The sequence below is a fragment of the Eutrema salsugineum genome, unplaced genomic scaffold, assembly GCF_000478725.1.
Source record: "Eutrema salsugineum unplaced genomic scaffold, Eutsalg1_0 scaffold_2, whole genome shotgun sequence".
Classification (NCBI taxonomy): Eukaryota; Viridiplantae; Streptophyta; class Magnoliopsida; order Brassicales; family Brassicaceae; genus Eutrema; species Eutrema salsugineum.
Genome location: NW_006256829.1, coordinates 6,610,655 through 6,623,484, shown reverse-complemented (window position 1 = coordinate 6,623,484; position 12,830 = coordinate 6,610,655). Strand labels below are relative to the sequence as shown.

At 37.5% G+C, this 12,830-nt stretch overlaps 2 protein-coding genes across 2 annotated transcripts; both read right to left on the bottom strand.

Annotated features, from left to right (window-relative positions):
- Nucleotides 1–335: 335 nt before the first annotated feature.
- On the bottom strand, nucleotides 336–1,584 carry LOC18018553 (caffeoylshikimate esterase). Its single transcript, XM_006400421.2, has one exon. It carries the CDS (start codon nucleotides 1,495–1,497, stop codon nucleotides 490–492), a length of 1,008 nt encoding a protein of 335 aa, XP_006400484.1. The 5' UTR covers nucleotides 1,498–1,584; the 3' UTR covers nucleotides 336–489.
- Nucleotides 1,585–1,961: 377 nt separating this feature from the next.
- LOC18018552 (protein phosphatase 2C 70) lies at nucleotides 1,962–7,120 on the bottom strand. Its single transcript, XM_006400420.2, has 13 exons — nucleotides 6,861–7,120; nucleotides 5,496–5,685; nucleotides 5,106–5,306; nucleotides 4,825–5,000; nucleotides 4,586–4,744; nucleotides 4,353–4,496; nucleotides 4,203–4,264; nucleotides 3,586–3,724; nucleotides 3,376–3,470; nucleotides 2,765–2,880; nucleotides 2,547–2,679; nucleotides 2,397–2,451; nucleotides 1,962–2,298 (listed from the first exon to the last, which is right to left on the bottom strand). Exons 1-13 carry the CDS (start codon nucleotides 6,996–6,998, stop codon nucleotides 2,167–2,169), a joined length of 1,740 nt encoding a protein of 579 aa, XP_006400483.1. The 5' UTR covers nucleotides 6,999–7,120; the 3' UTR covers nucleotides 1,962–2,166.
- Nucleotides 7,121–12,830: the final 5,710 nt, after the last annotated feature.

Below are 12,830 nucleotides of genomic sequence, written 5' to 3'. Positions count from 1 at the left end.
CACCATAATTTACTGGGCCTGTTTTACGACCTATTAATTGGTAACGTGGTTTTTCAAATAAAACAAATTAACTGTACGTTTTAAGGTGAACCAAATTCCTTAGGACAGTTAACCATTAAATTGGTCAACATTTATGATTCGAACATTGCTTGTCGGCACGACATAATTATATCAAATGGTTGACCATAATTTGAAATTGGTTACAAACTATCAATGGTTAGTTTTTCCAGTTTTCTCAAATTGATTCAGAATCTTAACAATATATACTTTTTTTTTTCCTTTTTTGTCAACGATTTTTTTATATATTATTATAATTTATTAATGCCCAAAGGTTATAATTTATTAATGCCCAAAGGTATATTAGATTAGACCATTGGTTGGTTTAATTAAAAACCATCTGCTACGAAACAATGAAACCATAAATAGTTGCTTGCCAGATGGCACTGTCCTATTGAACGACAACACAACACCCAAGGAGTCAAAAGGACTCTAAACTCCGCCGTCAACGGCGGCGCCGGACTCCCGTTTCCTCCCAGCGGCGATTTCCGATCGGCTATTGAGCCATTTCAAGATATCGCCGTAAACCAGATCGACGTTCTCCTCCGATTCCCCAACCATCTGATGCCACAGCTCCGGGTAGATCTTGATCGTCTTATCCTCGCTGCCTGCTCGCCGATAAAGCTCCTCGACGCACGCCGGGTCACAGACCACGTCGTCTCCGCCGTGAACAATCAGAAGCGGAATCTCCACTTCCTCAAACCTCTCCTGTAGCTCCTTACAGACACGGATCAGCTCGTAGGCAGTGGCGGCGCGTGGTCTCGCCACGGTCCTCCTAGGGCTAGCGAGCGCAAGCTTCCTTTTCCACGGCTCCTTGAAGGAAACATCAGGGATCGATCCGCGAGTGGGGATGACTCGCCAGGTAGGGATAAGATTAGCGACGACGAAGAGAAAATGCTCCAACGGCCACGGCGGCTTGAATTTAGCGCTGATTCCACACATGGCTCCGTTAAGGATAAGTCCGTCCCAGACGCCTCTCTGGCGAAGCGAGATGTAGAGCGCGATTGCGCCGCCGAGAGACTCAGAGTAGAGAAAACAGGGCAGATCCGGCGTCTCCTGACGGTTACGGAAGTCATCGAAGAAGGAGATACAGTCGTCGACGACGGGATTGATGTCGGGGATGTGAGCGATTAGCCCGTCGGAGAATCCATGGCCTTGGTGATCGATCGCGCAGGTGATGTAGCCGGATTTAGCGAAGAGGATAGAGGTGAGCTGGATGAGCCAGCTGGATTCGCCGGTGAAGCCGTGAACGACGGCGACGATGCCGATGGGACGAGCTGGAGGGAGTGGGGACCACCATTGGGTGAAGAGTTTTAGGCCACGTGGGTTGGTGATGAAGGCGGAGGAGTGGCTTACGGAATGCTTCGCGTAGAATTCTTCGGCGGAGAGAGAGCCAAAGGGATTGTGCTCGTCGGCGTCGGCGATTGGATGCAGAACCATTTTTTGCTTATTTTCCCTCAAAAATCTTTGGGATGAGGGGAAAAAAGAAAGGGTGTGTTTGTGTGGGGTTTTGGTTTACCGTTGAGGATTAAATGACGATTCATAAATGAGGCTCGGATCTGGTGGTGTAGGGACACATGCATTTAGCGTGGACGCGAACTACTCCTGATTTCCGGGCCCGCTTCTTTGATTCCATATCACAATTTGGGTCTAAGATACTCAACCGGTTAAACCAATATTGTGGGGTCAAATTTCCGTAGAACTTGATAAGAAGGAATCAAAAACTGAATTGACCAAGATTATTATTGATTTCATTCCATCTATATCAGTCAAAGTTAGTATATGTGTTTTAATCATGGCTCACCACTCACTGTCAATGTACCAAGTCACAAGAAGATCTGGCTTTTTCGGACTAGCTTCCGGTTATAAAAAGAAACAAAAAAATGAAAGATCTGTTTTTCAACTGTTAGTATTATTATTAGATAAGCAAGAGATGAAACCAAATATGGCTCGCCAGACCCATCCTAAAGCTCTGCACCTGAGGTTTTTTTTTGTTCTCTTATACCCTATGAATATGATACTACACAGATACAAATCAAAAGATTGTACACGAAAGAAAGACACTTCCCAAATATATTAAAACAAAAAAAAAATTGCAATTTTCTAACATTACAAGGGAGTATCAAAATCTAAGTAAATAATGGAGGTGTTGTCTTTTGTACGCATCGCTCTTGCTTCATTCAGTAGACCGTTTGCTATTTTCTCTGCACTATTTTCTGTCCCTCTCTCTTTCTCTCTCATCTGTCATATTCGTTTTTAAAACATAAACATAAGTTTGATGTTTTCAGACACAGCAATGCCTTTGATGATAATTTAATTTGAAATAGAAAATGTCTTACCTGAAGCACCAGCTGCACAGCTTTCTTTGCACTCACCACATCCCATAACCCATCACTGCGGAATTGTTTGGATTTTTTCCGGTTTTTAGAGTTAGCGACAAGATAGAGAAAACGGTAAAAGCTCATTATGATATAATGTGTTTTTTTTACCTAGCCAATAGAGCAAATACGTCTGTACTGGATTGATCGATACGCAAAGGCTTGCTTATATATGGCTCTGCACTGAAACGGCTATCTTGCTGCTTTGGGAATTTGTCTCCAAGCATCCTTGCAAGGTTGATACCTGACGAAAGTTATCAAATCAGATTTTGTCATTCTGTTACAATGGAGTAAGAATCATTTAAGTGTTCATTTCATTGAGGTAATACCAAAGATCCGAGTCTCTCCATCTCTCAATGATAGCCCTGCCTCTTGAACTCGTTTTCTCTCGGTCAAGCTAGTCACTCGATGATCTTCTGTCATTTGTATATATCTCCCATCAAGACTGTCAAAATGTAAACCACGCCGAAACCATTATTCTCTGAGAGCAAAACAACAATCTGATAGTGATAGGGTTGTGATTACTATTAATTAAGATTGGTGTCAAGAAAATTTTACGATAAACTCACTTTCTATTTCCGCAAATCAAAACAACAATACTCTATCATTCAAATAAGCTTTTCATATTTCACAAATTTCTATTACTGTCTTTATACTCTACCATAAACCCTAGATTAGAAAAAAAGAAGCATAGATCTCTCATCTATTAAAGTTTATTTACTCCTCCATAAACCCCAGATTAGAAATTTTCTACTGTTTTCATAACAAGAGGTTTTCATTAAGAAGACCACACTCACGCTTTAGACACGCAAGATCCTTGTTTCTAATGTGACTTATCAAGTCCCCTCCCTCTTTCTACACCAAGAAATGCTGCTACAAGTTGTTAATGCAAGCCCAGCAACTAAGAATCTTAAGATAGCAATATAAATGTTTAACGTACTTGATTACACATGCTGAATCCCCAAGATTGGCACATTGTGCGAATAAGTTTTCTTCACTGTCTTTCCAAACCAAGAGAACAGTAGCTGTACAACCCTGCATTGATCGACTAGTTCATAAAATGGGAAGCAATGAAAAAATTTCACCCAAGTCGTCGAGAAGACAAACATGCAATCAAGGGAAAAGGAAAAGGAAAAGGAAGCTTCAGAACCTCATATAGGTGATCATCCAAGCGAGCTTCAGTTCTCGCAAGCACATCCCTAAGGACGTCCGAAGCATCTCTTTCTGATAACACTTTCTCCTTCTTCAGAGAGTCTGATAAAATATTCGCCAGAACCTCAGGAATAATTCTGGAGAATAAGTTTGATTAGGTTAAATATTCAGGTATATCATTTTCGTTGCTTAAGACAAAACTTCAAACCAAAGATCCCCCAGTTGTTAATGAAGCCTCCTAACATATAGTGAGTAGATCATTTACAAAAATGAACAGAACAAGTTTGAACAACGATTTTTGTTCCTGGTTGCAACCACGCCTGCCATAACTTGAACACATTTGCATTGCTAATAATTTGCCGTTAAAGGTTTCAATTACATCAAAAGTTGATTAATAAATGAAGCAAAGCCAAAGGACAAACTCAGAAAGGCGGATACTGTTAGAAGTTTAAACACAACCAAACCACAGCCTTTTTCAGGTTAGCAATAAATAAGTTAAGTGGATATCTTTGGTAGGTTAAGAAGATGAAGAAACCCCGGAATAAGAAAAATCAAGAAGAATTTTCTAAAAGAGATAGTGAATAGAGGTCATCTAAATTAAAAACAATGACTCACTTGCTAGCGGATTGAGCAGCCCCTGCTCCCCCATGTCCATCACAAACACAAAATAGCCCAAACTGAAACCGTATAGATTTAGAATTATGTTAGCAGAAGCACTGAAGTCTATCATCACACAAACAGTTCAAGACTACAAATCAAGGCAACCTTATTCGCCCCAGGAAGCGGCCACTTGTAATAACAAACATCTTCCATTGGAAGTTTCCTGCCCCCTCGACGTGCAGCCATGGGATCTGAGGCCACACCAATTCTGAACGGTGTCTGAAACTCGTTCTGAGATGAGATACGGACCTTCCAAAGATGAAAAGAAATTGCATGAAAGATTAATTAAGAAAAAAAAAACTACCAGCAATTACCTCCAATCACTCAAACCGACTTACATAAACCTTTGTAGTTGTTCCTAGAGTTATTATATCTTCACTTGCAAGCTCGACAGGGTAACCCCACTTTCGCTTGCCTAAATCAGGATGACTTACTGATCGAGAGTTCAAGAGAGTTCCATTTAGGCTACCCAAGTCTACCAGCTCCCATTTTAATTTCTGAAATCAAAGCCAGCCAGGTGTTACAAGCAAGAACTGACATGCAGAAGTCGAATAAGTGCAACTATGTAGTTCCTTACAGTAGAGTTCCATGTTATTTGTGCATGCTTCCCTGAAACTTCTGCGTCCTTCAATATCAAATCAGCAGGAGAAACCCTTCCAAGTTTCACTGGCAGCTCGGAGGTACTTGTGGACTGCACAGCATATTGAAGCCCAATGGAAGGACCCGCAATGACCTCCAGGGACAGCCAACTTCCTGCACTTCTAACACAAAATATGATATATGTCTTGCACGGCTAATTGAAGAAATGTGTTGAAGTTGTATTACACACCCTAGCAAAGCAAAAGAAAAAGAATTTACGTTGATCTTTAACAAGTCCTGGAGAAAGCTCGGAAAGTCTATCCTTTTCTAGATCATGTTGCAAGTTTTGACTTATGTTATTCTGCAAGTCATATGTTTGCGCTTCTTCCAGGCTAACTTTTTCAGCTGGATGTTTAAGCGTTTGGCCCACCAAAGCATCGTCAGAAGGTTCAGAAATTATTTTTAGAACAAAGCTTTCACCTACATAAATTTAGGGCCCACTGGTTAGGTCAAGAATGAGTGATGCATAGAGTTCATACCACAACAAGGATGTTTCTGATAACACTTGTATCATTTCCATTAAGCTAATGATGTAGCCTCAACCCAATTGGTCTTCACTTGAGCTGCATACGAATTACGAAGGGAGGAAAGAGGGATGCAAAGACTTACCTTGGGTGAGATGGGGAGACGAAGAAGGAAGCCTTTGTTTGTAAACCCGTCCCTCAGTCAGAGATGAATGCAAAAGCCCTTCATTTTGGTAGCAAGCTCCCTCTAAATCATATTCCCTTGTGACCTCACTGGTCTGGCCTTGGATCAAATTTCCATCATCAGATACAAGGGGTCTCTGCAAATCCCCCACCTGCAAAGTATGGCACTAAAATTATCAGGGCTATAACTGAAAGCAAAAATTTGCTTAAAGTGGATATTCCATAGCCAGAAACTAGATGTTCCATATATGAAGAACGTAATAATCAATTACAGTTTTTTAATATGTTGTCTAGGTTATGCAGAAAATGCATACAAATGAAATTTACGCGCGAAAAGCACAAAGATGAGCTGTATCATATTCCCAATGAGAATAGAACGCCTGTTAAATTAGTAAGGCTCCGTCCGACTGGAGTAGAGTTTAGCAGGGTTGGAATATGGATGAAAAAGTGAATTCACCTTTTACCATATGTTTGTTACCATTTTCATGAAATTTCCATTCTCCGGTTGGAAAAAATAAAATACAAGAAACTCACAGAAGTCCTACATAAAAGGTAGCTAATAGTGTTCGATAAAATTCCACCTCACTGAACTGAAATATTCTTTGCAACATTCACATTTTCCAGTAATTCTTCTTGTTACTGTCGCATTTATGTTCCTCTAGTCTATCCTATGACTATCATTGCATAAATATAAGCACCAAGCTCTTAATTCAGAAACAATTCGACCAAAAAAATTAACATCGGTTGCCTATTTCCAGTTTGAGCACAAACCTGAGACCTGTCTCAATCGATTACTGAATCAAAAACATGGAAAGAGAAGAAGAAGAAAACATATAACACAAAAGTGTAGTGATTCAGCTTTAAAAAAAGAAAACAGATTGTGTGCAAATCGAGCAGGCACAAAATGCAGAGATACACTTATATCCTAACGCAGATGAATCTATCAAAAACCCGTGAGCTACAAAAGAACCTAGCAACGAGATCGAACTTTCTCCCAACACTAAAAACTCAATAACACATTCTCATTTCCAAAAGTCAATCAGATTATTCAACACACACACTCGACTGCCCCGCGTCGACACAATCATAAGAAATCGCCAATCGAGTAAAACCCCGTCAAATACTCACGGAATCCAAAGGCATGATTCAGCGACGTAACACATTTCATTGATCATCACGCGTTATACCGAAACTCACGATTGATCATTTGGCAAGGATCGTCCGATACCCGCACCGCAATCGAATCGAACGAGCCCGAGGAACGAAGACACGAGAGATTGATAGAGAGAGAGAGAGAGAGAGAGAAAGGAGGAGAGGAGGAAGGTACCTTGAAGGAAGAAAAACGGGAGGATCGGAAACGGGAAAGGTAGCGCCATGGCTTGCAGGCGAAAAGGATGATGAGGGAGATGAGAAGCAACATAAGCACCATGAATATCCCAATAATGTTCATCTCTAACATCGCCATCGTCTTCGCTCTCTCTCTCTCTCTCTCCTCCCCCTCAGCACACCCCCTCTCCTTCCTCCAGATTGGTTCCCGAGAACCTCGCTTTGAATTTTTCTTACCTCTCTCTTTCTTAATTCCTCCTCTCTTCTTTTTTTTTTCCTTTTTTCTTACTGATAGACGACTAAAGTCCATTACTACCCCTACCGTATATAAGACATGAATGAATTTTTTTTTTTTTTTCTTACAGCGGAATTATGGTTTTTCAAAAGGATTATCAAAACATGTTATGTTTTCTTAAGATCAAGCCTTTTTTAAGATCAGGTTGTCTGTGTTTTGATTGATAAAAATTCTTTAATTTTTTTTTAAGTTGTTTACAGCATTTTAATTTTTCACTTTGGTTTGTAGGTGATTTTACAGTCTTAACAACACGATTATCTATTAATAAAGCGAATTCAAAGCGTGTAAGAATATAGCAAAAAAAAAAGCATTTAACAGACCGTAACATTTAGCTTAGTGGTCTGTGTTAATGTTTTCACTATCCGATTTAAATTAGCATAATGCATATTGCTGGAAACAAAACATTTAACCTTAAAAAAAAAAATAGAATTGTAAGCATCAATGTACATAAGAGATTGTAATAACTGTAAATATCAGTCATGTTACTCAGCTCTACTATGCAACAGGCACAAACAGAAAACGAATTATTTTCCTACAATTTTATAGAACACATAGTAATCGATAATGATTATATGCATGTAAGCAAAAAATGTTATTCAGCTACCTTTATTCCTGAACCATAATCAACATCAGCTTGAAAGTTTGATTCGTTGTTGGTCTGATCATAACAGGCCTCCACAGAAGCTCTCATCGTTTGGCTCCTCCTCTGTTTATAATTTACCTCCATTGAAGCTTTCATCCTTTGGCTTATTAACAAGTACTGTAACTGCCCCATGTTTAAAGTTCTATATACGTATTTATACTATACCCATTGCATACACGAAAACTGGGCAATTTAATGCTACCTATTTTCAGTATTAGTATAGTTTTGGTAACGTTTTTATTTGTCTTGACTATGAATTATCCCATTTTTGTAAAATTTTCTTCATTCACTTCCTTACCAAATTTGATTTTTCAAAAACTCTCTCTCTCTCTCTTTTTTTTTTGGGATCTTGGTTATATGGTCTTACGGATGTTCAAGACAATAATGGGTATGCTATATTGAAAATTTAGGAGTTGTTAGAGTCTTCATCTTATTCAAAAAAAAAATTGTTTTTTATGACGTAAATCTATATTTGCATCTACCTAAAAAAATCTACCGGACCGACCTGTCGAATCTTGTAAAGAAAAAGTTCCAAGTGATGATATTAGTAACTTCTCATGTTGTATTTTGTACTTCTGTAATTATTTTCTGTTAAAGAAGTTACATTTTCAAAATTTACTGTTTACAACGAAGTTAATAATTTTTCTATTTCTTGTGTTAATTATTTTCTTAAGGAATTTGAGAAGGAGCCTAGGGTGGCCACGTGACACACGTGCAATTTCGTTACAGGAAACCTCATTTAGCATTCCTACTACTGAGTACTGATTCTATGGCGATTCCAAGAAGAGAAGGTCTCACACGACGCACACGTGACACGGCCAATTTTGATTCCCGAAGTATTATTCGATAATGTTCGCTATGCCACTGCTCTCCAATCCTTCGTCTTCAACCTATTTTCTTCGCCTTCTCTTTTTTTTTGTATGTTCGTTAATCGCGCGTACTCATGTTCCTATGTTCAGTGTTTTGTGGGATGAGTGACGGCTCGGAAAATCAAAAGTTGATTGCTACGATGATATCCCTTAGGCTCTAATCGCGCGTACTCATATTCCTATGTTCTGTTTCTGCGACAATCTATTCACTAGTATAGGCTCTATGTGAAAGTTTAAAAACTTTCCTCTAACTTGAGATTTGTTTCCAACTGTTAAAACGTTCAAAGACGTTGAAGGCACGGCCCAACCAACACGAGCTCTCTGGTGTGAGATATGAAATCATATTTGATGAATCGACATGTATTTTTCATTGACTAAGACCGAGCTGATGAAGAATCATGCCTCCAATAGTGCATCAACTAAATGTAAATTTACCTGAGTCATGTTAGTTTGTTCTATCAATCCGTACGTACTTGAGTCGTTATAATTAACTAGACCACGCTAAAGCTTTTTTACAATGTTGACATCTAAACCGTGGAAATGTTTAGCTTATTTGGATGATTATGTGAGTAAGACATTAGTTATGGATGAGATTGATATTTTCGTGTGGATGTCATGCTTCCGTAAAAGCAAACGAGAAAGTTCCAATGTATAAGCTTTTATATTCTTTCTCTACCTAAAGTTGTGAACTATGTTAACCACTTACATCTATTTGCGTTACTTAGATAAGCTCCCCATCGCATTCCATTGATATAAATTTTCTTTCTGGGTCAGAATTTAAAAGTTGGAGAATTGGCACATAAAGGTTCCACTAATAATATGGTCAAAAAGATGGTGGAAGGCTTCTTCTTTTTTTCTCTTTGTTATGCAATTTATATTAGAGCCACGAGTTACAATACTCTTGGTTTACTCTATATTCATATAACAAACATGGAAACGTAAGGCTTAAGTTTATGTCTCCACTTAAGCTCAAGTGGTATGACGTATTTCTCTATGCTTTTAGATCCTCCAGTAGTTGAAAACTTGAAACCAATAGCAAACACTGATGGACTTTGATTCGAAGTTTCACTCTGTTTTTCTTTCTTCTTTAACTTTCTTGCGTCATATAAACAAAGCGAGTGATTCGAAGTCAAAATATATATTCTGATTTAAATCTGATGGTTGGTTTTGCTTCTGTCATTACTCACTTAATTATTGTAATCTTAATTACATATAAAAAAAGCAGCTTTTGTTCAAGGACACACTCTAAAGCATTCTCCCTTCAAGAGGCCAAAGGTTGCTGTATTACTTTCTTCTCTTCTATGGGGGGTGGTTCGGATTTTAGGACCACCTATGCTGTTCAAGATTCAATTTGTGGATATTTGTCTGGAGATTACGTCTGCAGGTCAGCTCCTTTTTCCATTTTTATTAGTTAATTAATCATAATTTTCGTACCCTTGCTTACGTTAGAGAATCCTAATTATTATTTCATTCTTTAATTCATTCTAAGCATGTCAACTAGTTGCTTAATTATATCATTATTGATTCCTGCAGCAGAGGGAGAAGCACTAGAAAAAATGACATAACTTGTGGATAACACTATAATTAATAGCAAACATTGATTGTGAAATTACGGAGATTTCTGAGTTACATTGCAAAAACTGAAAACTTTCTTGGCTAGACCTATATACTGCCAAAACCCACAGAGTCTTAATAACACATGTTCTATACAAGACTTATATGTTTACCACATTTCTGTTCTCTATTGCATTTGTGGATCTTCTTGGTAATGCAAATGAAAACAAAACAAATCTTGATTTGCATCTTTTAGTGGACTACGTGATCAACCAGTAAGAATATATAGTAAGATGTTCCTTGTTATAGAAGCTGAGTACTGAGACTGGAAACAATCTCATAAGAGTAGGAATGGTTTTTCTTTTGTTTCACTGTATAATAATATAATCGAAGGTATCTTCGTACAAATCCTTTTAGTGATCATAGCATCTCTTGAAACCATAAACTAAGATCCACTTGTTTTGTTCATGTCTTCAATAAACCTCGAAAAGACGGAATGGGTGATTAAAGTTTATCATAGTACTATACAGCACACAAGCTAGCATTATATTCACAGTTCATGAATGGTAGTAGCTACACATTGTTTATTATAACACAAGTACAAAACTGATATAACTTTTTCTATTACAGGAAGCCCAGGAAGATCTCACAAATCTCTCCCACCCTCTTTGGAATAGGAACAGCTCACGCATTCTAGCTTTTCTTTGTGTAGGCTCTATGGTAAAGTCAGAGAGAACTAGGTTACATTTGTTTATATAATAATAAACCCACATGCCTTTGAGTTAGGGAAAAGTCAGTGACCCTAGGGCATTTGTTTACTATGAAAATAAAAAGTGTCTTTTGTTGTTTAGAAATGGGGTTAAGTACGTAAGCATCTCTGATTTAACAGAGAGACAGAAGAAAGGAAATTATTTAGTGGGGAATCACTTGTTGTTGCTGACGACTTAAATGAATCTTAAACTATGTCTTCATAAGCTGTTCCGTACAAGGTAACATGGCTTCAGAGGGAATATCTTGAAATTTAATCTCAAAACTTAATTTCGTCAGAAAAAAAAAAGCAGCTTACTGTTGGCTAGCCAAAGATTCAGAGGGCAAAGTTTGATGTTAACTTAACCCAACATTGTCTTAGAATTAGAAAGTGGAAAGTTCTGGATGTTGAAACCTAGGTGCCTTATTTGTCTTTTAACCTTATTATATTTCAAACAACTAAAACCTTGGTCACTTTGATATGTTGTGTTTCGTTCATTATTTCTGTTAACATAACAACATCATAATTAAGAAATATTTCTGTTTTGGTCGTAATAAGTGGGCGGAGAATCTTCCTCGCATTCAAATACAGTGTAATTGAGGTGATTGTATTTTTGTCACTTATTTGTTTGTTTTTCCCCTTGTATTTTGTTTGTTTCATGTCGTGGTTTCTTGAACATGGTAACCCCCTCAATTTATGACCATTCCTTTTCAAAAAATTGCATGGAGACACATTTTCATGTATATTCCTTGATTATTGCCAGTAATCATTTTTTGTTGGTTTGATTAATGGGATTTATATTTCAAAATTAGTTGGCTGCTGTTATCATGTTGTTGAAATCGGGTCTAAGAATTACCCGACATAGGTTTTGACTATCCGTCTCCCTGTGTGCCACACGACTCTTTGCTTTAAATATAAAAAAGAGTAGTATTAGAGAAAGAAAGAAAACAAACAATCATTTTCATAATTATAACACTAATGGGGAAACCAAATTTGGGAACTTTCATAGCTTTTGTTGAATTGTTTTATTTTTGGAAGGTAAATATATAAGAAAGCGCAAAACCTGTCTGTAACTTTTTGACATGTTACTCCCATTACGTGTCTCTCTCTAAATGGCCAGCTGGTTTTCAATATATGCGTTTGATTTTGTTATATTCTTCTGTGTTTTTCATTTAGATGTTAAATTAAATAAATTATAAATTATGAAAAGGGAACGCACGCAACAGAAGAAGAAAGTCAGTAATACTCAATTGTTTGACTACAAAAGAAGCAAACAATAATAAACACAATTACTAACGCAAATATTGTATGTTTGAACCAATCGGACTATGTCTAAACTCTAAACCATATTCACTAATTTTCTTTTTCAATAGTAGCTTTCTATTTTTCATTTGTTTTTTTTTCATTTTTCTGTGTAGTCTATTTCTTGCCCAGATCACATGAGGACCAAAATTTCCATGGCTACTGAAAAATCAGTTTCTTTTGCCAAATTAGTCAAAAACGATGATTAACCAAGTTTCCCTCATAGACTAGCTATGCTTTTCAAAATTGCTCCTTTTGTTATCAATTGAAAGTTCCCGTCTTACCAGTACAAATATCACATACACAGTTAATTTTTAACCATGTGTAGTTGTGCATTATTACATCACCTTTTAAGTTTTAACACATATACACATTACACACACATAAGATTCTTTATATACCTGCATTGTGTGGCATAATTAAATAAAATAATTTTGCATTATTCGAGTGGTGCTGTGGAAAAGCTCCTTACCCACCTCTCTAGTCTCTGCACATTGCCCAGTCACTCTTCTCTTTCTCTTACTTTTCTTTATTAATTTATTCACTTTTGTGACACTACA